This window comes from Syngnathus scovelli, chromosome 5, assembly GCF_024217435.2.
Source record: "Syngnathus scovelli strain Florida chromosome 5, RoL_Ssco_1.2, whole genome shotgun sequence".
NCBI classification, from domain to species: domain Eukaryota; kingdom Metazoa; phylum Chordata; class Actinopteri; order Syngnathiformes; family Syngnathidae; genus Syngnathus; species Syngnathus scovelli.
Genome location: NC_090851.1, coordinates 2,313,872 through 2,338,832, shown reverse-complemented (window position 1 = coordinate 2,338,832; position 24,961 = coordinate 2,313,872). Strand labels below are relative to the sequence as shown.

The 24,961-nt window shown below is 45.5% G+C and overlaps 1 protein-coding gene across 13 annotated transcripts; it reads right to left on the bottom strand.

The window, feature by feature from the left end:
- Positions 1–1,239: 1,239 nt before the first annotated feature.
- Positions 1,240–24,358, bottom strand: gab1 (GRB2-associated binding protein 1). 13 transcript variants are annotated; one of them, XM_049719990.1, is made up of 15 exons: positions 23,928–24,358; positions 23,636–23,794; positions 8,345–8,473; positions 8,097–8,262; positions 7,603–7,834; positions 7,446–7,538; positions 6,989–7,223; positions 6,512–6,932; positions 6,266–6,360; positions 5,866–6,166; positions 4,699–4,791; positions 4,364–4,457; positions 3,725–3,854; positions 2,450–2,578; positions 1,240–2,377 (listed from the first exon to the last, which is right to left on the bottom strand). In XM_049719990.1, the coding sequence occupies exons 2-15, from the start codon at positions 23,705–23,707 to the stop codon at positions 2,219–2,221; spliced, it is 2,349 nt and encodes a 782-aa protein (XP_049575947.1). In that variant the 5' UTR covers positions 23,708–23,794; positions 23,928–24,358; the 3' UTR covers positions 1,240–2,218. The 13 variants fall into 13 exon arrangements, 11 of the variants coding, with proteins under 11 accessions (XP_049575947.1, XP_049575940.1, XP_049575942.1 ...); XM_049719983.1 differs by lacking the exon at positions 7,446–7,538 and having other exon boundaries at positions 23,928–24,357; XM_049719985.2 differs by lacking the exon at positions 7,446–7,538 and having other exon boundaries at positions 7,603–7,831; positions 23,928–24,357.
- Between the last annotated feature and the right edge of the window lie 603 nt (positions 24,359–24,961).

Below are 24,961 nucleotides of genomic sequence, written 5' to 3'. Positions count from 1 at the left end.
GAAATGCATTGAAACAAGACAAGCTAAATGCTGCTAACGCTCTTCATCAAGCAGTAGGAGTTTGTTTATTCGGATCATTTTAAAATTAATCATCAATCTTTGCTGGTGATATCGCGAGAGGTGTCAAAATTGATCGATTAATCGACCACAAATGGATGATCAAATTTTCTCGCCTGGTGTTTGAAAAATCGAGTAATCATATAGAGCTTTTTTTTTTTTTTTGGAACTAAACGTAGTCCAAAGTAAGCAGATTTGCAAGGTTATTAATAAATAAAATAATAATTACTGTGAGATAATGGCACAACTTTATGCTCATTCTGTTGAAGATTGTTTTTTTTTTATTGTCTGATGTTCACAATTGCCCCCCCAAAAAACCACAGTGCACACTTTCTAATCTCGCATTTCTTTGTTACTTCGTATCCCTCCTGGAGCCGTCATTTTATTTTATTTTTTTCTTGGCAAGGTCCCCACAAAGCAAACGTGATTAACGCAGATGTCTCCGTCACTTTAGCTACATAGAGCAGATTGGACTATAATGTCCCGCGGTTCCCCTGCGGATCACTCAAATGGAATTGCTAAACATTTGGCGTCACTTTGTTAGATGAGAGCGTGACAGCTTAGCATATGGCTGCTTTTTTCATCCGTTTTCTGTCTTTATTTATATTTACATGCTGTTTTCATGGGACTTAATTGGGAGGAGCGTTATAATTGGGTGCATCGTTGCAAAAAAACAGAAGATGATGGACATTATCGCCCCCTGCAGGTCACAGGTATTCTGGCATTTTGAAATCATTTTAAATTATTTTTGCATAATTTCTAATTCAACTCTTTAAAGCATAATTTTCACAACTCTTTTGCAATTTTTTAAGGTCAACGCATCGACGCAAATGGCATTAGACTGCATTTTTATGATTGGGTGCAGTCTGGCATTAAATTATAATGAGCACGGTGGAGCCTGCAGACATGACACAGCAAAATGCAGATGTGATATAGTTGAACCATTAAGAAAGTCAAAGTAATCGTAGAGGTAAGAGTTGGAGTCGTATTTACATTTCAGCCTGGAGGAGGAGCATTCCAAGAGCAGCAACAAAGGCGATGGTCAGTTCTTCAAACTATAGCGCTATCTAGTGGTCATTTCTGGTAAAACATGTCGAGAATACAATATTAATAATAAATATGATGGTTTGTAGTAGCCGTCCAAACAGTGTGAAAAGTACATTTATCAACACAAACAGCAGACACACTTGACTTTGAATTTTATTTAGTCCACTTGGAAATTTGTACATTTTTCTTGCAAGATTAAAAAAAGATGTCATCCACTTGGCATCCCATAATCACAAAGATACTGCGGGGGGGGAACAAAAAAATCCAATGAAGGCGTTTTTAATTTTTTTTTTTTTAGTAGGCACGTTTTTGTTTTCTAAAAAAAAGGTACATGTTAAATTTCATCAATGGCAAAAAAATATGTACAGCTTAGACAGCACACTTTTGGGATATTTCACAGGTTAGTAAGGCCATTTTGTGTCCCTGACGATAGTAACCAGTCTGAAATAAACCGAAGAGGGGTCAGAAATGAGGCGAATGGACCGTGGAAACATTCTACGTACAGAGAATACGACACTCAAATAAATTAGTGATGACTTTTACAGGTCATTAGTACGCGTACCTGATTTCGACGCTCGGAACTTATTTGATACCTTTCGCATAAGTTATAGAAAAAAAAGTGTCGGCGATGATGTAAAAGCTCACAGTGAATGCGTCCGCTCATCGCCATGATGGACGACGGGTGCGTCGTCACCATACCAGCAGGATTCTACCCTGCAGAATCTGCGCACCTTCCGAGTCAAACATGCTAAATATTCCGAACAAATAAAAAGAACACGTCTTCCGATGTATATACATAACACTTTTTGTACACGTCGACGGACTCCGACCGCCAGCGAAACTCAAACCGGAGCAGCGGTTGACAAGTTCCGTCTTTTCGACGCCGATCGTTTTCCCGCCGCTGTTTACGACGAGCGTCTTTCAACTAGTGGTGACAGAAAACCCCTGCTAGTAAGAATTGACGAACGATCGTGGCCGGTCCGCTCGCTCCCCCGACTTCCGCAAATTCCCGCCGGCAGTGCAAAAACCAGAAGATGGCGGAGTGGTTACGGAAATGCCACGAAGGGCGAGGAGTTCGGTTGTGATAACCACGCACACACGAAAAAAAAAAAGGTCACTTGGCTCCTTTGGTTGCCGTGTCCGTCTCGGTGGATTGGCGGCCGTCGTTCCAGGCCTCGCGGGTGCTCTTGAGGGCTTGCGTACGTTGCTGGTCCACGACCACGTAGTCCACGCGCTCGTCTGACGCCGCCATGCCGGAACCGTTGCTCTTCATCTGAAATAGGAAAGAGGGGGGTGAGCACAGAAATAAAAAATATATATATACATATACAAAAACACCGCCTACCTTCCGAGGTGGAGTGGACTTGCCGGAGTCCAGGTCCAAATCCAAGTATTCCACCTGCTTGTCTCCTTTAGGCTTCACCATGGGGCTACTCCCGCCGTCGACCGTCATCGGTGGGCCCAGCTTTGTGCTCTATAGCCACAATAAAAATAAAAAGATAGTCTGATTGATAGAAGAGAGGGAAAAAGGAAATTACAGCGATGGAAAACTCACTCTGGTGCTGTCACAATAACAACAAAAAATTTTTTGTTGAGAAATTTGAGCATGAAATTGCTCTGAATTATCTAAAATCATTTAGATTTTTTTTTAATCATTCTCAGTTTAACAATTACAATGACATTTGCGCCATTGTGACAGCCCGTGACATATTCAGACCTTGCCCTTGTGTTAATTTGAAAACTAACATGTAGGGTGGAGTGATTAGAACTAAGATGGTGACTAATCCGACTAACCAACAGACGTGCAGCTAAAACCGCCGATCACAATTAAAAAGAAAAAAAAAAAATCCACTCCAAGATCCAACAAACACCCAAATTGTGGCCGTGGCAAGTTCCAGCCTTGCAACCCTGCTCACCTCCTCTACGGTGTCAAGTTCCTCCACCTCCCTCTTTATGGGGGTGATGGGGACCGTGCAGTAGAAGGACTCCTCTCTACGCAAAAGAAAAAAAAGCAGGAGGAAGGGGGCGGCGGAGGAAAGAGGAGAAGAGCAGGTAAAACAAATGAAGGCAAAGAAATGAAGAACTCGAGGGATTACGGCGCAGCAAGGAAGGTGGTGAGTGGCTGGAAAGGGCGAACAAAAGGGTTAAAACGACTTCACGGCGCCTTCAAGGACATTCCAAAAAAACAAATAAAGCAGATTTCTTCGGAGAACTGAAAACCTGAAAAGCAGAGGAACAGAAATAGAGAATGAAAAGTAAAGTAGAAAAACAGCAGGGAGGGAGGGGGGGAGGAGGAGGAGTCCGTCTGGAGCGGCCGGTCATTTGGCTTTGGGAGATGAGCAGGGACTCGAAAAGTGGGAGACGGACGGGAATGGCGATTACGCAATTACACCGGAAGGCCTGCAATTTGGACTGTTTAGATTTTTTTTTTTTTTCATCTTTTAATTTTAACATATTTAAAAAAAATTTACCAAGGTCCAATAAAACAAAAATCTTATTGGGTGGATCAACATTATGTGCTAAATGTCAAATGTGTATTAATTGGGGGAAGGGCACCACTGTATATGACAAGATGACGTTTTCGACTGAGCGTAACGATGCATCGTTGTGTGTTACATACTGGTTCATCTGACTGGTTCTTCATATTAGAGAGCATGGCTACATAATTCTCATCACTGTCCTCGGAGTCAGTGCTGGAAGCGGTGCTATGCCCCGACGAGGGCCGGGCGGGCATGGGGAACCTAGAGACACTGGGCGGCATTCACAATGTTTACACACAAACACACCACTGAGAAACAAATACAGGGGCCCGCAAAAGCCCCGGCGACATTCAACACGGAAATAGAGCTCGCCGCTGAAGTTACATAAGTGTCAGGGGGGGGGGGGGATCCCCCGGACTACATGAATGCATGGAAGGTTAGTGGCTACTTGAGTGGACTGTGGAAAAGGATGTGTTCACTAACAACCAAAATAGAGGAGGAAAGTGTCCTAAAAAAATAAAAAGAATAATATTAGTGAATGTTAAAAAACTTGAGTCAAATGAGGCTATCGAGTAAAAAGTCGTTTCAGTGGAGCCACCTAGTGGAGACAAAATGCAGTTCTTTTTTTAAGGCGTCATCAAATTGAAGAGGTTTATTTGTTCAACAATTAATTGATTGATGATTGAGTCTTAACTGGCTGAATTATGTGAACACACCCTTGGTTCTAGTCACCACTAAGAAGAACAAAAAAAATAAAATAAAGTTTGTCGCACACTTACTCCCGAGCAAAGGAGCGAGTAACGGGCGAGCGGACCGGCGTGCAGGGCTCCTCCCATTCGGGCAGTGGTTTGATCTCGAGTGGAGCGGGTTTACCTGAAACGACGCACAACCGGGTCATGATGGGCAACTTTGTCATAGAAAAACTAAGTTAGTAGTGGCTGGTTAATGGTGGTAGATTTTAAATAAACATTTTTTTGTGCCTTATGTGTCATGATAGCATGTGACTTACTAATATTTTATCATTATCTTACACAATAGTAGAACCCAAACACCAGGATGACATGCAAAAAGAGTCAAGAGGAAGACTTTTTGGGTTCAGTGAGGGGGTACCTACCCTTGCGTCGTCCCCGCGGGAACTCGCCTACAGTTTGGGAGTCGGTTCGCTCTAAACCGACCCCCTTTGATCTTATTACTTTCGGACTCTGACCTGATTGGCGAAAGAAGACGTAATCATTTTATATCACATCATATGCCAACTCCCCCGCCATGCAAAGCTGCCCAGCTCGCCCTCTCCCCGTCCGATTATGATCGCCATGACAACACATAGCCCCCCCCCCTCCCTCATGAAAAACATGCACCACACAACTTCCCACACAAAGACTGACATCACAGCTGTGCATGCATGACGAGCTGTGCAGAAGCACGGAGAGTCCTCGGAGGCGTGTTGCGGCAAGAAAAAAAAAAAACCTGACACGCACATGGTGCGAATGCAAGACTGACAACTTGTAATGTTTGGGATAAATAACTAAAATTCTTCAGACAGGCTAAGATATTTTTTTCTTTGGCACAAAAATCTCAATACATGGAGCGTCACACTCTTCGGATGTAACATTTAAATCTAGCCAAGTCCCGTTTCCTCGCTGTGGTTTCCATATTTGACTTTAGTTTCCATGTCCTCGCTGACCCCCCCCCACCCCCCTTCCCGTTACTCAGCATTTAGCCCAGATGGTAATTCCCCCCTCGCTCGGCGCTAGCTCATCAAAGCGCTCCATTCACGCGGGCAAAACAAAGGGGATGGAAGGGGACCACTCCGAATAGATCCCGCGTAACCCCATAAACAGTCTGCAAGGGTGCCTCGGGTTCAAGAGCCCTTTGACAAGGAGCTCAGTGTTTTGGTTTTATGAGGATGTCACGGAGGTCCAAAATACTTCAAGATGGGCAAGTTAGTGTATTTGCTACTCATGGCGGACATTCAAGCAGGCACACAAATTGGTTAAGGCGACTAACACTGACGCGTACTGCAAAGTCGGCATTCCACAAGCGCCCCGGCAAACAACAGACAGTGGTGGTACCTTCAAGTTTCTGCTAAGGGGTCATATGGAGGTGAATTTACTTTTTATTATTTGTCTATAAATATTGTTAGCTCTCCAAAGTGCCAGATAAATCTTCACCTACCTTCTAAAAGAACTTGAATAAAAAAACTTGGAATTATTACATTTATATTTCCTTGGCGGTACCACCACAGCGACAAGACAGGCCGGTTTGTAAGTCCGGGGCTTACCTTTGCGATCCGGTTTAAGGTTCCGGTCCACAGGCGGTGGCTGGCAGTCGCTAGGCATAGGCCTCCGTGGCGGCGTCTTGGGACTGGAGCGGAAGCCCATGTGGGCGGGCGGCGGCACTTGCTTGCCCAGCGAGGAGAACTCCATGGTGCTGGGCGTCATGGGGACGTAGTTGGTCTCGTGAACGGGCTCCGAAAAGCTGCCCGAGTGATGGTGGGACGGGGAATTGGCGCTCATGGGGACGTAGTTCTGGTCCACCTCCTCGGAGGACTGGCTGCCCACGGGTACCATGCCTTTGTTTTTCTGCAAGAGACCCGCCATTTTTAGTTACAACGATTTTCGTAAATATTTTTTTGAGCGGTTAACCTGCTAACACCAAGTCAGTGCAGGTGAACAACTCACTAAGTAGCTGTTGAAACTTTCGTTGAAGTCGAACGAGCAGCTCTTGTCCGACGGGAATGATCTGGGAATGTCGTAGCAGTCCTGGGAACCAAAATCTAAAATAAAATAAAAAGATAATCAAATAAATAATAAAAAATGCAATTAAATACAAAAAATTACAAAAATAAAATACATAAAATGAGACAAATTTTACAAAATTTAACACATTCGCCTAAAAGCACAGATGCCAATAAGAAAATAACAAACCTTTGCGTAGGCGCGAACAGTCGACCGTCGCGATCGTGTTGCTGCGTAACGCTTTATTCCCGCCACTTGTTGGCACGCAGTAGTTGCCGTCGGTTTCCGAGGCCGAGCGCGGCACGTAATAAGTGTCTGTTGGAGAGCGCTCGGCGGGGGGTGGTGGCGGTCCGGAAGTGGGTTTAGGTGGCCTGGGAGGGGGTAAGACGTCCCCGCCGCCCTCCGAGGAAGACAAGGTGCGAGGGACTTGGTAGGTGGCGTTGGCTCCCGGCGTGGGCGGGATGTCGTAGGTGATGGACATGTTGCGGATCTGCGACTCCACCGAGGCCTTCCGCGAAGGCGTGTTGAAGACGTACAGCTCGGACCCGTCGCCGGCGAGGTCCGGGTGGGCCGTGGGGGATGAGGCCGATTTGGGGAGAAGCACGGTGTCCTGATAGGGACACTCACATTAAAGTGGGCACTTGTATGTGAAGATATCAACCCTACCTGAGAGTAGCTGCGCGGGAGGTAGAGGCCGTTGTCACTCCGGAGGGAGGCGCCCCGCGACGGGGGTGAGTCGTACAGAGACGAAGCGGAGGCGGGGGCCGGGTGCCCGGCGAAGAAGCCGTTCTGCGAGCCGTGCTTGGCCGACGACGTGGACGACGTGGGCGTCCGGTGGGACGGGAGGTTGTCGTTCAGGTCCGTCTCGGAGGAGGTGGACTTGGAGCACTCGGTGTGGGCTCTGAGAGGACGAGACATGGACCCTTGAGTTTGTAGAGTCCTCGTAAAAATGTACGAAACCGTTTTGAATTCAAGCTCCATTTTCCACACTGAAATGCTGTTGGTTAATTCCAAAACATGCTTCAACCACCTTCCGGAAGGTTTTTGGAAAGATGTTTTAGTTTGGTCCGGGTCAAACACGGCACACGGCAGGCACTTTCAAACTGAATGGCCGGCCACTCACAGACTAGCCTGAGGAGGAAGAGTCCTGCTCTCGCACTCCTCCAGGAGCAAATACTCCCGGTCTCCGTCCAGAGACGAGCGAAGCGGCACCGAACTACGCGGGGGGGTCCAGTAGGGATGAAGAAAGGTGGGTAGGGCAAGATGGTCGTCACTCTTACCTGTTGGCGTCGGGCTTTTTGCTCTCACAGTTGACCAGCCACAAGTAATCCTGAGGCTCCTCCGTGCTGGATTGGGAGTCCAGATGCCGCACGCTGACCGGCTGGTAGGGAGGCGGCACGGCGGTCAGCGCGGCCGCCGCCGCCGGGCCCATCGCGTTGCCGAGCGCCGTGTGCGGAGGCGTGTCCACGACCGGGCCGCCGATGGCCGACTGCTGGCCAGCTTTGGCAGCTTCTTAAAGAGATGGGAGAGGGCGGCGGCCATTTTAGCATGTCTCTCTCAGTTCATTGGTTGTGACCATTTCAAATCATCTTGCTGATATTTAGAAGCGACGGGGAACAGGAAATTAAGTTCTCGAAACCTTTATTGGTCTTGATGTGTGTGAGGAAATTAAATATTTCGCTCGTGTCACACACCTCCCGTTATCCCGCCGTCTCGTATGGGTCAGCATGATTATGCTGCGTGGAAACGCCACGTGCGAGAATATTTGTCGTACCGTCATCGGTGGGGTTGAAGCCGCAGATGTCGCAGATGCAGCGAACCCACGTGTTCATCTCCTTCTCCGTGTCAGCCACCAGGTAGAAGACCCGGTCGATGGTCTTGATGTCAAAGATGAAGCTGTGCTCCAAGTCCTTCTTGTTGAACGTCAGCCCGGCATCCACCTAAGGATCGGTTTCGTCCAAGATTTACGAACAAGCGCCGCAGTAAAAAAAAAAAAAAAATGTATTTGGAGAGAAAATTTACCTGCTCGCACAAGTTCAGGTCAATGACACGAATGGGCTTCTTAGTGTGGTCATTCTTGTAGTACTCCAGCACATCTGGGTCGCCTGTCAAACGGCCACTGCGAAGCATAAACCACCGCTTCTTCCATGCCTGCAAGAAAAACAACCAAAATAGGTGAGCGGGTTCGAAAAACTTCATCCAATAATCCGGCCCACGACTTGTACAAATAAAAAAATAAGAGGGGAAGTCAAAATTAAGAGGTAGTGTAGTTGCAAAAGTGTGCACCCCCTCACGTAACCAGGTTTGAAATACTACAACCAATCCGACCGACAACAAAAATGAAAGGGGACAAGTCGAAATTAAGATTAGTATAGTTGCAAAAGTGTGCACACCCTTTATGTAAGCAGGTTTGAAATACTACATCCAATAATCCGACCGACGACAAATAAAAAACATGGTGGGTCTTAAATTCTGCCATTTTGCAGAATCTCAGCGTCAAAGCGGCTAATTATTAGTTCACATGAAAGCTGTAAGAGGTCATTTTGCCAGTGAATAATGGTGGCAAGGGCACGTTACAATTCAATGACAAAACAAACAAAACTAAAAAAAAACACAAACATGAGGCCAGGAGCGCTTCACGAAATACCAAAGTCAGCCGAAGCGTTACGAAAGAAAACATAGAGATCCGCCAGATAACGGCGCATACTGTGTGTGAGGAATTTTAATAACAAGCTTTGTTGATTGTCGCTTTTGGGAACGACAAGTGCCGGGTTTTGAGGACAACGCTCTCTCTCGCTCTTCTGGGGTCTCTCTTTGTGAGCAGGCCAAGAGCTTTCAGAACACCCTCGCAACTTTACTGGCGGCCAAAGTCCGAGGAAGCACTAAAACTTAGAATTTTTTTTCCCCTTTCATATCACCGTTATCAGTAATGTGCTCACGATCAACATTTCCCGTTTGCTTTAGTGTAGTATAAACAAACAAAACCTCACACAGGAACATTTGTGTTATTGTTATCTTGCGTCTCTCGCTTTGCCCTACCGGCATACGACGCCGCCATTTTAGGTCAAGTTACCCACTTGGGGATGCAAAGGGGGACATTGAGCTAAGGTTTCAGCGAGGCGGCCCGGGCAATGGAGATGACTGACTTAGTCCGATCAAAACAAGGTTAATGCTGGGGAGTAAGAAATTCCAGTAAAAGTGACACGACAGGTTTGAAGGGTTGTTATGCAAATTGGTGGTAAATATTTTGATTTTTTTTTTTTTTAAAAAGGAGGAAGTCCTCCAGTTATACAGTACACAGTGGATGTTTCCAAAACATCAAGTCCTTCAGTTAGCCATGATGCTAAATGCAAAATGTTCTTCAACTTTTTATCTCGTCAATCAAATGATGAGTATAAATTAAAAGCAATTCAAATTGCCAAGGCTGAGTCGGCTTCAAGATGAAGCTGGTGATGAGCTCGTCCATCTGTGGGCTTTCACATCGTTTTTTTTCAAAGCCCTTCTAACTCCAAATTAGATTTCCATCGTAATGCCTGCAACGCTGTCTTGCAAGTATTGTGAAACCGAAGTCATCGCATGGGTTTTTCCATCACTGTCGGTAAATAGCGTGACACTGTCTAACACACAACAAAGCACACTGTGGGACTGCAAAACGACAATGAAGGGCCATCTGTTTATTTCCAGAAGATGACAAGTCACACAGAAACAGACATTGCGTAATTTTAGTCAGATCCTTTTTATTGCTTTGCTTTTCAAACTTTTCTTTGTAATTGTTTTGATTAAAGATTGTATTTTATGCCTCGCCTATAGGGGGCGAAAGCACGGGACCATGCAATACTTGATGTTACGAGCTTTTAATTGACCACCAAATACCGCAAAAACTCACCAAAACAATGACACCATGCTACAACAAGTACCCCGACATACCTCAAGTGGGGAATCCTTAACGAGTGTGAAACCAGAATCAATCCTGTTCCATAATTGGCGGTAAAGCTCAAGATCAATCCTCCTAAATCCGGTGCCAACTTCAGTTCTCGGGAGCTGGCCTTGTCTCAGAGTTGGGAATGGGACAGCATGGAACCAAGTAGGATGGGGACTGGCATACGCCCCCCCCAACCAACCCACCCACCCACCCATCACCCCCTTTCCTGGCATCACAGCTGTCCTTAAACTTTTCTTCCCCCTTTTCCACAGTCTCCTGATCCTGATAGGATGAAAAACAGGAAGACAACATCCACTGGTCCCACCCAGTTCCTACAGCCCGAGGGGGTGGGGGGCGCAAACAGAGGAGGTATTGAAGGTCTGAGGTTAGGAAGGGTCAGGGGGAGATGCCAAGTGAGTTGAGTCACATTATTAATGATGGAGAGGGGCTCATGATTCAACGAGGCATTTTGTGGCGGTGCGGTTCACGAGCGAACATCCTGGCAATTTGATGCTAGTGAAACACTTGCCGTGAAAGTCCATCAAACTAAACATGGACATCTCATCATCACACCTGAGCATTTGTGGCAATATTTTTTTATTTAATGGCATTGATAAAAAGCTTGGATGTGCATTTGGGATGCAAGCTAAAGTGCACTAAATGCTAATCGCTCATGGCGGGCTCTTAAATTTGAAGCTCATGTGTCAGAGCGATAATGGGAAGAACGCTGGGTTTTTAAACTGTAAGGAATGTAGCCTGGGAAAAAAAATAAAAATAAAAATTAGCATTTGCTAAGCTTAGCGATAAATGATGCACAGTTAGCAACTTAGCAAAAAAATGAGTAACCAGACCATCTGGATTGTGGGCAAATGACCTGCACTGATTCATCCTCATTTTTATTTGGATATAAAAAAAAAAAAAAAAACATGAGGCGAATGAATAAAAAGGCGTCAAAATCATCACAGTTGGTCTTGTTAAAATCAGCCGGCAAAAACATTTTGGCATTTTATTTCTAGCTTTGATCTGTATCTCATCCATGCAGGAAATTAAAGAGAGCATCCACAGTAATGGTTCCATGCTGTGTTTGGTGGAGGAAAATGTGGACGAGTTGTTCCCGTGAGAACATATTTTTTTGTGCAATGCTAAAGAAATACTCGATTGAATATTTGATCACATGTATTGGTGCAGCAACACACGTAGACAGACAATATTTTACTACTTATCTCCGTGTTCTACTTCTAGCCAAGGCTTGCATTCCAGAAAGAGCCACACAAAGATCTAATCATGATGACACCAGGTTCAACAAATACCAAAATAGACTGGACGTGATTTGACCAACGTCATGGAGCAGAGCGTTACGCCGTATTTGCGTTAAATGGCAGCCGCGGAGCATTTCCATGACACAGCAATCCAGTTGGACTGCAGTAAACAAGTACGCACGGTGCCTGACTATCAGGTCACTAGGTCTGCGCGGGAACAAAGAGCGCTCTGCAAAGTCGAGGGGAGGGGTAGAGCGTCACATTTGGCGCTCGCGGCCTCTCGGCGACAAAAGCTCGTCTGTACTCGGTGCCGCCACTTGTATAAATCTGTCTTTGTTTGCGCGACATGACTGGGATTCTTGCGCGCATTGGCTATTTTTATATCTAGCTAGCGCCGCGCGGGGCAGTTAACCGGTGGGCGAAAGTGCAACGGCCATTCGGCCTCCGCGTCATAACGCCCCCCCCACCCCGTCCTCCGTTTGCTGGAGGCCAAGGATGTGCGGCGCGATTGTTAATATTTCAACTTTCCAATCATTCGAACGTTTTGATCCGCTAAAATAGATTTCGACGGACCACCGCTGCTAATAGCACAAAAATAATTAATTGAAACACCACCTACAAATATTTATAACTGCCTCAATGAATAGTTTAAACTGTCAAAATACCAAACTCAAAATGTCTTGATTTCCGTGTCTGTTAAAACAAACAATGTAGTGGTGCAGTATTTGTTTACACCTTCAAATCTTATCAAGCAGAGCAGAGCGGCGAGAGGGAGCACGTAGTTGATGACCCCGACTTCCTGTTGGATGTCATCAGCACATCCCCACAACCTAATAAACGTACGCCTGAAGGACATTTGATTAGGAACAAAGATAAGGAGCTTTCGTCGAATCTTCGTAACGTGTTGAATGTCATCCTTAATCCCTCGACTGCCGGAGAGAAAATAAAAGTGAATCTTTGTTGAACCGAGCAAAAAAAATTAAATTAATCGCACGTCCCATCTTCCCACACGCATGGGTCAGCAAAGCACAGAGCGAGAATCTCGCTTGTTCCATAAGACACAAAGTGAGAAGACATCTATTTTTAAAAAATATAAAAAGCAATGGAAGAATACTCAGTTGTTGTTTTTTTACATTAAATAATTTTTTGGGCCTGTAGATTTAATAAAATGGTCAACATGGTTTAAAAATGCAAATATTGTGCGACTTTGGCAATTTAAGGCAACAGCAAAGGCAAGTTGGCACCGGCCCAAAAACAGCACTGGCGCTATGCGGCCTGGCATATTTCTTCCGAGGTCACATTCGTGCATTCTTGCTTTTCGCCAGAAATAAATTGGCATCTGCCCGGCGTGTAACGCAAAGACGCCGCACGTGTGTTTGTTTACGTGCCATAAAAAGGCCCCGGGTTTTGTGAACGCCGGCTCGGATTACGACGAGGAGACGGCGCCGCGACAACCGGGATTGGGTTTCTCTGCATGAACAATGTATGGATCGGTAAGCCGCCGCGATCAAAACAAACTTGTTATCTTGCGCATGAGCCCTCGAGTCAGCCGCAAAACTCCCGCCCTGCCCTGCCTTTCATGTGCAGCTGTGAAATTCTCACTCGACCACCTGACCAGAAAATAAGTGCCAACTGTTTCAAGACAAGCCGAGCAAATGACCAGTTTTTTGGGGTATGACTATTTCCTGTAATTATGACTATTGAGTGAGCATAGATTACGTTGCATCATGTTTTATCTAAAAATTAAATAAAATTGAAAAGTGGCCTCGTAGCAGCAATACTGTGCAGAGGAAAATCTGAATTTTAAAAAAAATCTAGAAAATCAGTATTTAAAAAAAAGTATTTATAAAAAGCAAATTACCCGTATCAAAAATGCTCAAAATATACTAATTTTCTTTTTATGATTATTCCTAGCTCCAAATATTGGAACATGGTGGAAAAATCATTTCAGTCCTTCACATTAAAGTGTCAATCTCGCATCCTGATAAATCTTTCAATGTGAATCTTGCTTACCACAATTGTCAAGAAGAAAAGAATCCAGCTCCCAAAGCATGTAAATTGATTTGAATTGTCAACCGGGGCGGCTCCACAAAAATCTCCGGGGGGGGGGGGGGCGGGGCTGGGTACCTCACTATCATGTCATCATTCCATACATTCAGTAGATTGGTCGCAGGGGATAGAAAGTGACGGGAAGACTGAGAGAACGTAAACGGAGAAGTGTGACAGTTTTGTTCGGGTGCGTGGTCCTCCGGTGACTTGCCCGAAAATCCTCCAGGCGCTCAAGAAAGCTTCGACGTGAGGGTAAAGTATTAACTCCGGTTTAAACATTAACGTGGGCCGACGTCGTCGCATCGAAAGCGGCCCTTAAGCGCTAACGGTGTTCGCCCTACACACACACATACACACACACACACTCCCAGTACCCCTGCAGCAATTCCAGAAACATGCACATGGGTTGTGAAAGAGCCAAAGAGGAAAGGAAAAACACACACAAGACAAAATAACATCCCTTTGTGGAAGTTTCCACGTTGTTAGCATTTTTTTTTTTTTTTTTTATCTTCCTGCTCATCTGTTTCTCACTCAAACACACACCAGAGTTGAAAAAAAAGTTTCCTGTTTTGCCTCCTTTTGTCACCGTGGTTATGTTAGCGGGGGACACTCGGGTGCTATCTTTGGAATGCTAAAATGCTACGGCTAACAAGTGACCCTCAAAGATGATAATACGGATTAATACATTCGGCCATTTTTCTAAATTTCAGCAAAAAACGTTACGTGCAGAAGACACTCGAAGAACCGGGGGTCTAAAAATCAACCTTACAATTCTTCGGTTTTGTAAAGTTCCGTCCCGCCACCTGCAGCGAAATTGCCACGGTGGAATAAACGACATCAAAATGGACTCAGCAAACGTCTGACCTTGGAAATCGGTCGCTCTGAACAGCGTGAATGAAGTCCACGCGACATCACCTGGTATCAGAGTTGTAAATGAGTCATGGTGTGGTTGCAGGATTCCGTTTGCGGTGAGGCAATCTCCTGCTTTGCTGGCTTCTGTGTGAAATGCTCCGTTGGATACATTTTGAAGAGGTTAAAGTTTCCGGGAAGGTATTGGCTAATCATTTTGAATACCGAACCAAAATGAATGGCTTGAAGGACACGGGCGCATCAATATTTGGATCGTAGTCGCGACGAGTTCTGCCTCCGGTGTCAGGAGGTTCAACGGCACTCACGTGTCCGAGATCTTAGACCGGCCACGCGCTACCAAGATAAACAAGGCGTAAAAGTCGATGGGCGCGTTGCATGAATGGGAAACAGATTATTTCATTAGATCAATTTGATATAGAACATTAAACGGTGCTAATTTTGAAACGAGTCAAAACATTTCTTCTGTCAATTACCTCAAGCACTCCACACTGGGGTTAAAGAATAACCTCACAACTTGGCACATGAACTAGTCCAAAACGAGTCGCTACACAAGACAAAACACAAAATCACTTACTGGTTATCTCACAAAAAACGTTGCCTGGATTTGAAGCATAATCCGAGTGAAAAAGGGCAGCGCAAACCGAGCGAGTCGCCGACCAGCCCCCCTTTTTTTTTTTTTTTTTTTTGGTCGAGTGTGCCCGTGCTTCCTGCCGAGCGCACTGACGTCCCTCCCCTCCTCTTCTTACTCCTGTCCAGTCTGCAACACCCTGCTCCAATAACCCTTGACCTACAGGAAGTAGACACAATGGACTGAAAATAACACACACCGCCTCCCCTGGCAACAAGCGCCCACCCTAACCCGTGCAGCACAAAACCTACGCCGGCCGGCCCTCTGCACCCCCCCACGAGATAGGTAACCAAAAATATCAAGGTGCTACTCCACTACACGACACCCACGTGCCAAATACTGCACCCACCTACTTTCCATCAGCGTTAGTTTAGAAGACTCAAATGGTCTACAATGACAAGCAAGGTGCGGCAGACACGGACGGAATTGAGGATGACCTGGAAATTTTCCAGGACCTGCCGAGACCTCATTTAGAGGTTTTCCATGCTGATCTTCTGTTGGAAGCTAAATTCCTATTGTTACACGTATCTCTTGGTTTCTCTTTCATTTTGAGATCCAAAGAACAACATTCCGGATACCAGCGGCCAACTCGAGTCCCTAGTGAGGTGTTCCTGGCTCATCCGACTGGAAGGAGACATGCTGGAGAGATTGTGTCTCCCGTCTGGCCAAGGAACAGCTTGGGATTCTCCTGGAAGTGTTGGATGGAGTATTTTAGGGAGCTGGAAGTCTGAATCACAGAAAAGTGGAATAAAATTGGATGACGGAAGGATGGATGGACGGACGGACTGATTTTCTATTCTGTTTGTGCATTGTTGCCTTTATTGACCTGGTCGGTCCATCCTCTGTGTGGCAGCCTTAACTGATCTCAAATCCAAAAGTCTAATCCAATCAGTCCAATGAAAAGGAATACAAATCACATTTGGCAGTGAGAGGTTTCCTCTGAGCTGATCTAATTAGCTGCTCTCTCTCTCTCGGAGGCCCATCCACTCCGACAAATGGAGCTGGAGATAAAGCACTGCCTGATTCCTCTGAGCCTGACGTCTGTTCAGCTATAAGGACGAGACGTCACAGGGTGAACCTTCAGGAGGCGAGGCCCGGGAGCGTGCCCGGGCTTGTTCCTCTGCTAAACTTTCCACGACACACCTGCAGACAAGTCCCCTGAAACTGGGCAACACCTTCTCCGCCGCCGACGCTTTCTGTTGTGACGTTCACTTTCAGTTGAAAGGGAACGTGCGGGGAAGAATGCGAGGAATTCCTTGTATGCTAATAGTAGCAGGCAACAATGTCACGAGGCAAAACGAGAAAACTTTCCTCGCTGACGTGTCGGATTTGTCGGCGGCTTCAAAGATGGAGGTGTTCTGGAAGATGTTCTTGAATGAGGCAATTATTGGTCCCAAGATTAAATAAATAAAAGCTACTTGGGCTAGCTCGTAGCAGCCGGGCTTACAATCAGGCCACCGATCGCTAGCTTGGCGGAAAACGACATGATGGGTCAAAACGTGCAGCATTTTTTTTTTTGCAGAAATCCTCATCGCATGGCTAAACATTTACAACCTGCTAGAGAAACATTGTGTTCCTCGACATGAAGTTCCAAAGTCATATTACTTTCACTCCATTGTCTAAGCAATGGGAATCACTGCTGAAAGTCATTCCCAGACTGGATGAGCTTAATTAGCGTCCCTCGCACAGTGAGCCCTATTCAACGGCTAGGAGGTTGGCCTATGCGGTAATCCCGTCCAACCACGGGACATGTTGATCATTCCCGCCGTATCTCGCCGTTTGTTGTTGCGTCTTCCTGTCGGAATCCCTCCCTCCCACCACACCAGATAAGTTGCAACCTTGAAACTGTTTTTTTTTTGCAGTATGCACGGTCTTGTCCGCCCGGCTAAGTCAAATCGCCAGTCGAGTCACATGCGCATGTCAAAGCGGTGCGGTTGGGATTCCACACATTCCTTTGGCCCGGCACGATCCTGCTTTGGCTGTAACCGCTGACGAAATCGAGTCTCGGGCCAAAAGTGGAGTCTCGGGCCAAACTGCTACAGTAAATTGTTCGAAACAAATTCAAAAGCCAAAGTCTCGCCATTGGATTTTTAGTCAATACTAAGAACACCAAATCTAATTTCTCCAATGGGGTGAATAAAGCATGTAACCATCTACTGCTATCAACCTCCACATCCATCTCCAAACTGATAAGTCCAAGGTCTAGATCCAGTATGTATACAAACTGCTAAGTCCAAAATACATGGCATATATCCAGCGGTGAAAACAAGGCAGCACGGGGAGCGGCAGCCATCTTGTACCGGCTTAAAGGTTGTCCCACATCATTCGAGAAGGAAAGGTCAAGCTGAACCAACAGGTGGAGATGGCGTAAATGCTCTCTTAAATGAGGCGCGTGAACAACTGCGCAATGACCATTCCCACTTTGAACTGCCAATCGGAGAACAAGCCGGGACCAAAGCAAACACAAAGGATCGATTGATAACTCTACTTTCGACAATCAAACAAATCGAGAATTGTAAACACGTCTTGATGTTTACTAGCACAAGCTAATGAAATCAAACAACGATGCTAGGTATCTACCTCACCTGTTTCAAGCACTGCTACATCTTAAACGTGCAATGTTCACGTAGCTTTAGCTGTAGCATTAGGTCAATAGATCAATAAAAATCTTGTTGTCCATAGACAAAAGCGATTAAAACGACGTGCTCACTACACAGCTGACCAACCTTCAGTTCAGTGCTTGGATGATGGACCTGATCAACTTGCTGTTTATCCAACTGCGCCAAAAGACCGTGAAGGTTTCTAAGGAGACACCAGTCATCCAAAACCAAGTTCCAGGGAAGCTTTCGAGGCCAACAAAGTCTTCTGGCCGAAGCAAAGCAGGTCGCCCAGCGCCTTAGCTTCTAATCAGGTTGCAAATGAATACTGCGAGGGAGGCGGAGTCTTGACAGCGTTGCTGTGTCTTTTCCCAGCAGTTGTGTGTGTGTGTGTTTATATGTGTGTGTACAGTACACATGCGTGCGGGTTGAACCGCGTCCACGGGCTGGAGGCCAGGCCAAAGATATCATGGAGCACCATAGTAATGCTAATGCAATAAGAGGGACGGTAGCCATAACAGGACCACTGGTTGAAGTCAGAGCTGGATTTCCAACCTGAAGGGGGATCCCTAAAACTAAAACGGGATTATCTGCTCACGTCACGGTTACAAGTGACAGATTGGGAGCTTAAGATCAGGGGATGCTTTGAGAATAATTGTCAATTTTTGGCTATGTGAAGCCCTTTGAGACTGTTTGTGATTTAGGGCTATGCAAATAAACTTGACTTGACTTGACTTGATTTTACCCGCCAAGTTCCGCAAAGGCTGATGATAGTTGAATAGTTTTAGTTTACGAAATTGGGGTGGGTATGCATACAATTTTTATTTGCATTTAATTAAATTTTATTAATATGCAGCCATATTAGAATTACGTCAGTCGAGTCGAAAATTGCACCACTTGACCGAATTTGCTCGAACGACAACAAACAAAGACGCAATTAGCCCACCGCGACCATCCCTGTGCGTCTGACTCACGGCAAAGTGGGAAATTACACAAGTCGGCGGCGATATTTCACGTGGGATCTCCGACGCGGCTCCGGCTCGACAAACACGCACACATGTTGGCCGGCGCACAACGGGTGTAGTGGGTTGTGCGAGCCTGACAGCAGTGGGCTATATTAGGGGGCTGCAGACACAGCGGCGAGGGTCAGATCTCACGGTGCCACATAGCTGGAGGGCCAGCTGTATTTGTGCGCAAGTGTTTGTGTAACGACAGCTGAACGTTTTTAAACGCGAGTGGTTACTATACCGGGAGGCACGGCGGGGGAGTGTGCTGCACGTCTGCCTCACGCTTCTGAGGTTTGAAACTGATGCTGGAGGTTCTAAGGATTTGGTTTTTCAACTTCGAAAATGTAGCCTGATTAGGACGGGCTGAAAACTAGCGTTGGGATTCCACAAAAGAAGTTGCCTGGATTGCTTTTTCGTTATTGTACCTGTGCGTCTGCTATTCCCCCCCCCCCCCCCAAAGTCTTCTGTGTGACAAAGTGAAAACACCTGCCCAGTGAAACGCTCAGATTTCTCTGTGGAGGAGGCTGACCGAGCAAGCTTTGTGAGGCAGTCTCCTCCTCTGCTAGAAGTTGGCAACCACTACAAAGATTAGACAAAAGAGTTTCGGGGCCACACAGAAAAGGACAACAAAAAATCTAAGGAGAATCATGTTGAGTTATGGTCGACAATTTTAGATGGATTTGGCAAAGTCACACTGTCAAATTTTACTGTGTTACAAATCTTTTCATTTGATGATCCGGCCAAAGAGTTTTGGATCTTTATAGATTAGTTGATCCAGTCTGCTCAGTTATGGACCTCATCCATAATGACATTTTTAGGACCCCCTTAAATTTAGTGGTGGTCTGGTGAGTGAGTTCAAGACTCAATCAAGATAAATTGATCACTGATTATCCTGCATTCAGGAAACACTCATCTGCCTGACTCTTCAGCTAATTGTCCTCGATCTAGGCAAATTCATTTTCGCACGCCCACCCAAAACGGACAGGCAGCAAAGCAGCACAACGAGTCTTAAGACCCCTCCTCCTATCCCCTTGACCCGCCATCTGGTAGCCATCAGCGTCTCACACAGGAAGGGGCGGCCAAGCCTCGCCGGGGCGCCAGGGAGCGGCTCCGCTATCCCCTTTGCGCTGAAGAAACAACAATCACACGTTGCATCGTATGGCAGGGCAGGCAGATCCTTAAAGGTCTTCATTTTGGTCCAACGATAATCCTGACAGAGCCATACCAGAGACATTCAAGGGTATTCCAAAGTTTGACACCTGGCCCAGCAATTGATGCTCTGATTTCTGCCATCCCGTCACAGAAAATGTTGACAAGGCTTAATAAATACCCCCAAATTGACGGGAATCCGATAGATTGCGTAAGGGTATTCTGCGATGATTATGATTCCGTTTGTTCATCAATTTTCTGCCGCTAGTAATAATATCCGAGGCACGTAAGGGTGTTCCATAACCCCTGGCACGTCTTCCATCGTGTTTCAGTAAATTTTCTTTTTTGGTCAATTGTCGACAAGCTTTTACTGGACAGTTTTCTGTATTTAGAGGTCTAGCCAGAACCATAAAATAGTTATTAAGAGTTTTATTCTGTGAAACCGGGCACAGGGATCTGAAGTTTAACACCAGAAACAATTGTCCCTGTTTGACAAGTACTTTCGCTGAGGTCAACCAGATACATTTCTGCCGTCTGAAGTATTATCAAAGCAATGAGAGATATATATAAAGATATTAATCCATGACGCCAAGGCTAGGGTGTTCAATTTATCAGCTACCACTCACTTCCCATCAAGACAGTATCGGAGCCAAGACAGACCTTAAGGTATTATTCCATGATGCCATGTCAGGGATTTACACAGGACTCAATTCTCCGGCTATGTACTTCTAAATCAAAACCATAAGCTTGTGCTGATGTCATCTAAGAATCTCATTGTCAAAGTGTTACGACAAATCCTGCTTTTTGCGGTTCGGTATGAAAAGACTATGATGCAGCAATTGTGCATGATCCGCGAGTAAAACAGGCTACAGTCTTGACCGAGCAGGATGGGAGCACAGAACAGGCTCACATTCCTTGCCGCCGCCGCCTGCCAAGAGGCGCTGGGAACGGGGTATGAGAAAAGAAAAAAAAAAAAGAGAACAGAGAGCTGCTCTCTGCGGAGGCCGGCTCATGGTGTTGCTTTAGAGGTCGTGTTGTATTTTTTCTCATCCCTTTCTCTCCATCCTCCCCGTTAGGATATTCATAGCTATTGCGGCGCATGTATCGAGCTGAAGGAGTTTCCCGTGATTTTACAAGCAATCGGGGAATGCGCATGATGATATATTTGACCTGACTTTACCGAGACGATTTTTTTTTTTCCAATCAGACAGGATAGTTATTCATTCATTTTTTTTTAAAGTGTTCCGGCCAAGTTGCTAAAAAAAATCTCATATTTTGCTTTGAAAAATGCTGTGATTGTTAGCTGTACAGATACTCATCAGGCTCGGCACCCTTGATAATCGACCGGCATCTCATGATCATATTTCTCCTAAAACGTGATTTTCCTGCGTCACTGTTCTTCACAAACAGAACTTGTGAGGATGGCAAGAGGTCAAAGTCAACTTGGCAGATTTCCGTCTTTGGAAGTAGTATCAGTGGCTCGTAACTGGTTTCTTGAGACCTTCCCGGGGTGTGATATAGTACACCTGACACACCGCACAACCCGACACTCGGTTCTCGTGTCGTTATTGAAAGCGCCGCTGTCCAGAAGTATTTTATATCGTGACACCACACAATTTCCGTCTTGGGAGATTATATCGGTTCTGTAACAAAGCAGCTTAAGGATATTATTTCTGTTTTTTTCTCTCGATATTGACGTCGTGATGCCAGCACAGGGTTTAACAGTTGTCCCTTCTCCTGCCCTGTCATGGCAACTGTCTAATGTATTTTGAGAAGCCATTTCTACAGAAGCAATTGTTGCTGCCCAACGAGTAGCACCCGATTTGACACTACCCCCCTCCTGCCTTACTGCGGCAATTGTCGACAAGTCTTTATATGTCACAACAGTTGGTGCCGACGCCAATTTCTCGTGTCGGGAGGGAGGGAGTGACAGACTGATATCAGGACGGGGATTAACACTTGAGTCACTTCTCGTAACCCGCCGCGGCAATTGTCTCGAGCTTTACGCATCTCACCTGACACAAACGTCAACCCCAGCAAGGTAGTAACAGTAAATAAATTGGGGAAAGCACCTCTAAGGTTTATCACAAATCTAAATATTCAGTTGCGGATGAAAATGTGAGTATCCCGCCTTTGCTAGGCTCTCTATAAAAAGAAAAGCTCTTTCGCCAATCTCCAAAGGAAATATGGCTCAATTATACAATTACAGGATGCTGTGTCTCTGCGTGAAAAGTCTTACAACGAGTTCTGTGTAGAAAGCGCTAGCAAATAAAAGCCTGATCGGCTATTACGTGTTCATAATGTCGAAAACGCGGAGCCGTGTAACTGATACCCCGGTGTACATCACCGCCGGGCGCTAGTCCCAAAAGTGGGTGGCTAAGGATAACAATTGTAGCAGCACGGCTATGAATAATTCATAGATATTTGTTTGTAATGGACATTCAATTATTAATGACCGGCACAATCCATTTCACAGACGTCAAATGGATGTGTTGCGGTGGCGACGCGGCCTGCCTGCCAACTTGTCATCTTTGGCTAGGCTAAGAGAGAGGCTAACGCTGCATCCAGCTTGTTTGTCTCATGAAGCACTTGGAAAGGTCGATTTAGAGGGGTGGGGGGGCAACAAAAAGTGCTTGTTTGTTCTATGTTCCACTTGCTAAGCTGATTTAATGAATCCCCTCGCTTAATCTAGAGCTTTCTGCTTACCTTGCAGCGCCACTTGCTACGTCACCATTTTGCGGTGGACAACTGTTACCCAAAACAACAAACTGTAACATATGTTACGTAAATCTCGATGAAGAGATTAGTTTGATTGTTCTCTATTCTAATTATAGCATAAAGCAATTTATGGTGTGTTATTATGACATACTTTGAGGTAAAACACAGCTGTGGCATGTCAACAGACTGATGGTCGAAAAATATGGAACGAAAAGCGAGTGAGGTTGCAGGATGTTACAAAAATAATATTGCAGAGAAATGAAAAGGGAACAAAGTTAAATGCTACCAAATTCCCAGATCAGTGGCGACGTAGCCTGCCTGCCAGCTTGTCATCTTTGCTTGGCTCAGAGAGAAGCTAAAATTTACTAACACCAGTCATAATTTATTATTATTTATTAATTCAGACAAAACCGGCCTGCACATTTCATACAGGTGCAGTACTCCACCTGTCTTCAAAATTTGACCTAAGACCTATTTGACTTCATAAAAACGTTTCTTTTTTTTCAAAACCATTATGTGCTGCTATCAGACACGCTTTGACTTTGCTCACTGATTATCGGAGCTCAAAGGTGGAAGCATTTTAGGAATCCAGAGACTTTTTATTGTTCTTCCAGCCTTTGAGTGAGACAAACCAGTGGTGTAATACGGGAAATACCAGGAACTTACAAGTATACAGCAACTAAAAAAGCGTGAACACAATGCACCGTGCACAACTGAGTTACCTTGCCGTGCATCTAAGATGCATGCTGCAATCACGACATACTTTCTTTTCACTCTTCCAATGCAGTCAAGAACCAGCAGGCAAGCAAACCACTTCCTTCCACTAAACCGTATTCTCGTTGTATTCCATTCAGTGAGCACATGTAAACAACAGGTCAATGAACTTGTTTTAAGGGGTAATCCAGGTAAACATCAGCAGGTAAACAACAACGTGCTACGTTCAAGTACCAGTAATCCAAAGAAATTTGCAATGCAAATTCGGATAAATCCAACACGAGGAAATCAAGCCATGACACGTCGTTTAAACGCACCACGTAAATTGAAACAAGAGTTAAACCGTCAAAAACAACAACAATGAGGTTATATTTCAATATATTTTGGAAGGTGCACTTACGCAACGTTTCAACTTTTTTTCCGGCGGAGACTTTCGAAGCCAGCCTGAACACACCACTTTTCCCCCGCTCATAGCTGCTGCTCGCTGGCTTTCTCCCCGTCTGGGAGTTCGGCAAGAGAATGTAGCTCTCCGGAGCCCTTTGGGAGTGTCCTCTTGTGCCTAGGAACAAAAAACAACAACAAATGGAGCACTCAATAGTTGTTTTTAAAGAAGAAAATGGGGCGCATTTGATGTGAAAAGCGTCATTTTGTGTTGTTGTTGATGTGTGTCCTCGAAATGGGGCATAGTTTACCAGTTAGTCCTTCGAAAGTCGCCTGTCGGGAGTCGAAATAAAAGCTGAATCAGCCTCCTCGGTGTCGCTTTTTTCCCAACAAATACCTCCTCCGAAAAAATAAAATAACAATAATGAACCGTGATAAGTTCTGTTTAGTAGTTGAAGCTCGAAAAAGTGCTGTGATTCCCGGTTGGCGGGACGCGACGCGAAGGTCCCGTCGCGCCGCGCCGGTTCATAGTTTTCGGGGTGGTGGTACTGGAATGGAGGAGGAGAAAGGGGGGCCGCCGTAACCAAGAGCTGTAACAACAAAAAGGCCCGAATGAAGTGCCTTCGCCGGCCGAGCTTTTCCTACCAGTTTACTCCTGCCGTGGTTTCTTAATTGTGATTGACAGGGTGGCTCCGTCTTTCCCCTGAAGTCGCCCTCCTCCTCTGAAACATGGCAGCGTCAAGCTTCCGCTAACACCCGCTACCAGAAGTAGGGCGGACGAGTCATTTGCTAGTATAAAAGTATATTTATCGTGGTTATTTAAAGTTGTCATTTCTGACGTGAAAATTTTAATTTTTATGGCACGTATTCTATGTATATTTGTATTGTGAATAAACGACGGCTTTTCGGTGTGAAAGTTTGACACGTAATTTCGCTTGTTCATTGGCTGACGGCAATCTTATTGTGAATGTCATAACCGGAAGTTGAAAGCCTTAACGCTAGCGAACTTTGCATTGTTTCAAGTGGAGATTAGCCCTGTTGTACCTAAACCTACCTTCCTTCCTTCCTCCCTTCCTTCCTGTGACCTCTTTTCCATCTCCTTCCCATACCTGATTTTTTTCCCTGGCATTACCCCCCACCTTCTCCTGACAAGGAATTCCTTAACTTACCTCAGACCTGCTTTTTAATTTGTGCATTCTTACACATCCTTCATTTTTGCCTATCTGTTTTTTTTCCATCAGTACCTTCCCAATACTGGCTCAGAATAAACTTTCTTCCTTCTCCTCTTCATCCCATTACACCTGCTTTTTATAAATGCATCCTTTGCATCCTCACTTATCAAACA

Bases quoted from the DNA above. Each gene is read 5' to 3' on its own strand.
- gab1 (XM_049719978.1), bottom strand. From the start codon at position 10,459: ATGGGTGGGTGGGTGGGTTGGTTGGGGGGGGCGTATGCCAGTCCCCAT. The intron at 8,474-10,249 runs GTATGTCGGGGT...TTTTTCTTGCAG, and splicing joins TTAAGGATTCCCCACTTGAG to GCATGGAAGAAGCGGTGGTT. The intron at 8,263-8,344 runs GTAAATTTTCTC...ACCGATCCTTAG, and splicing joins ACCTGAACTTGTGCGAGCAG to GTGGATGCCGGGCTGACGTT.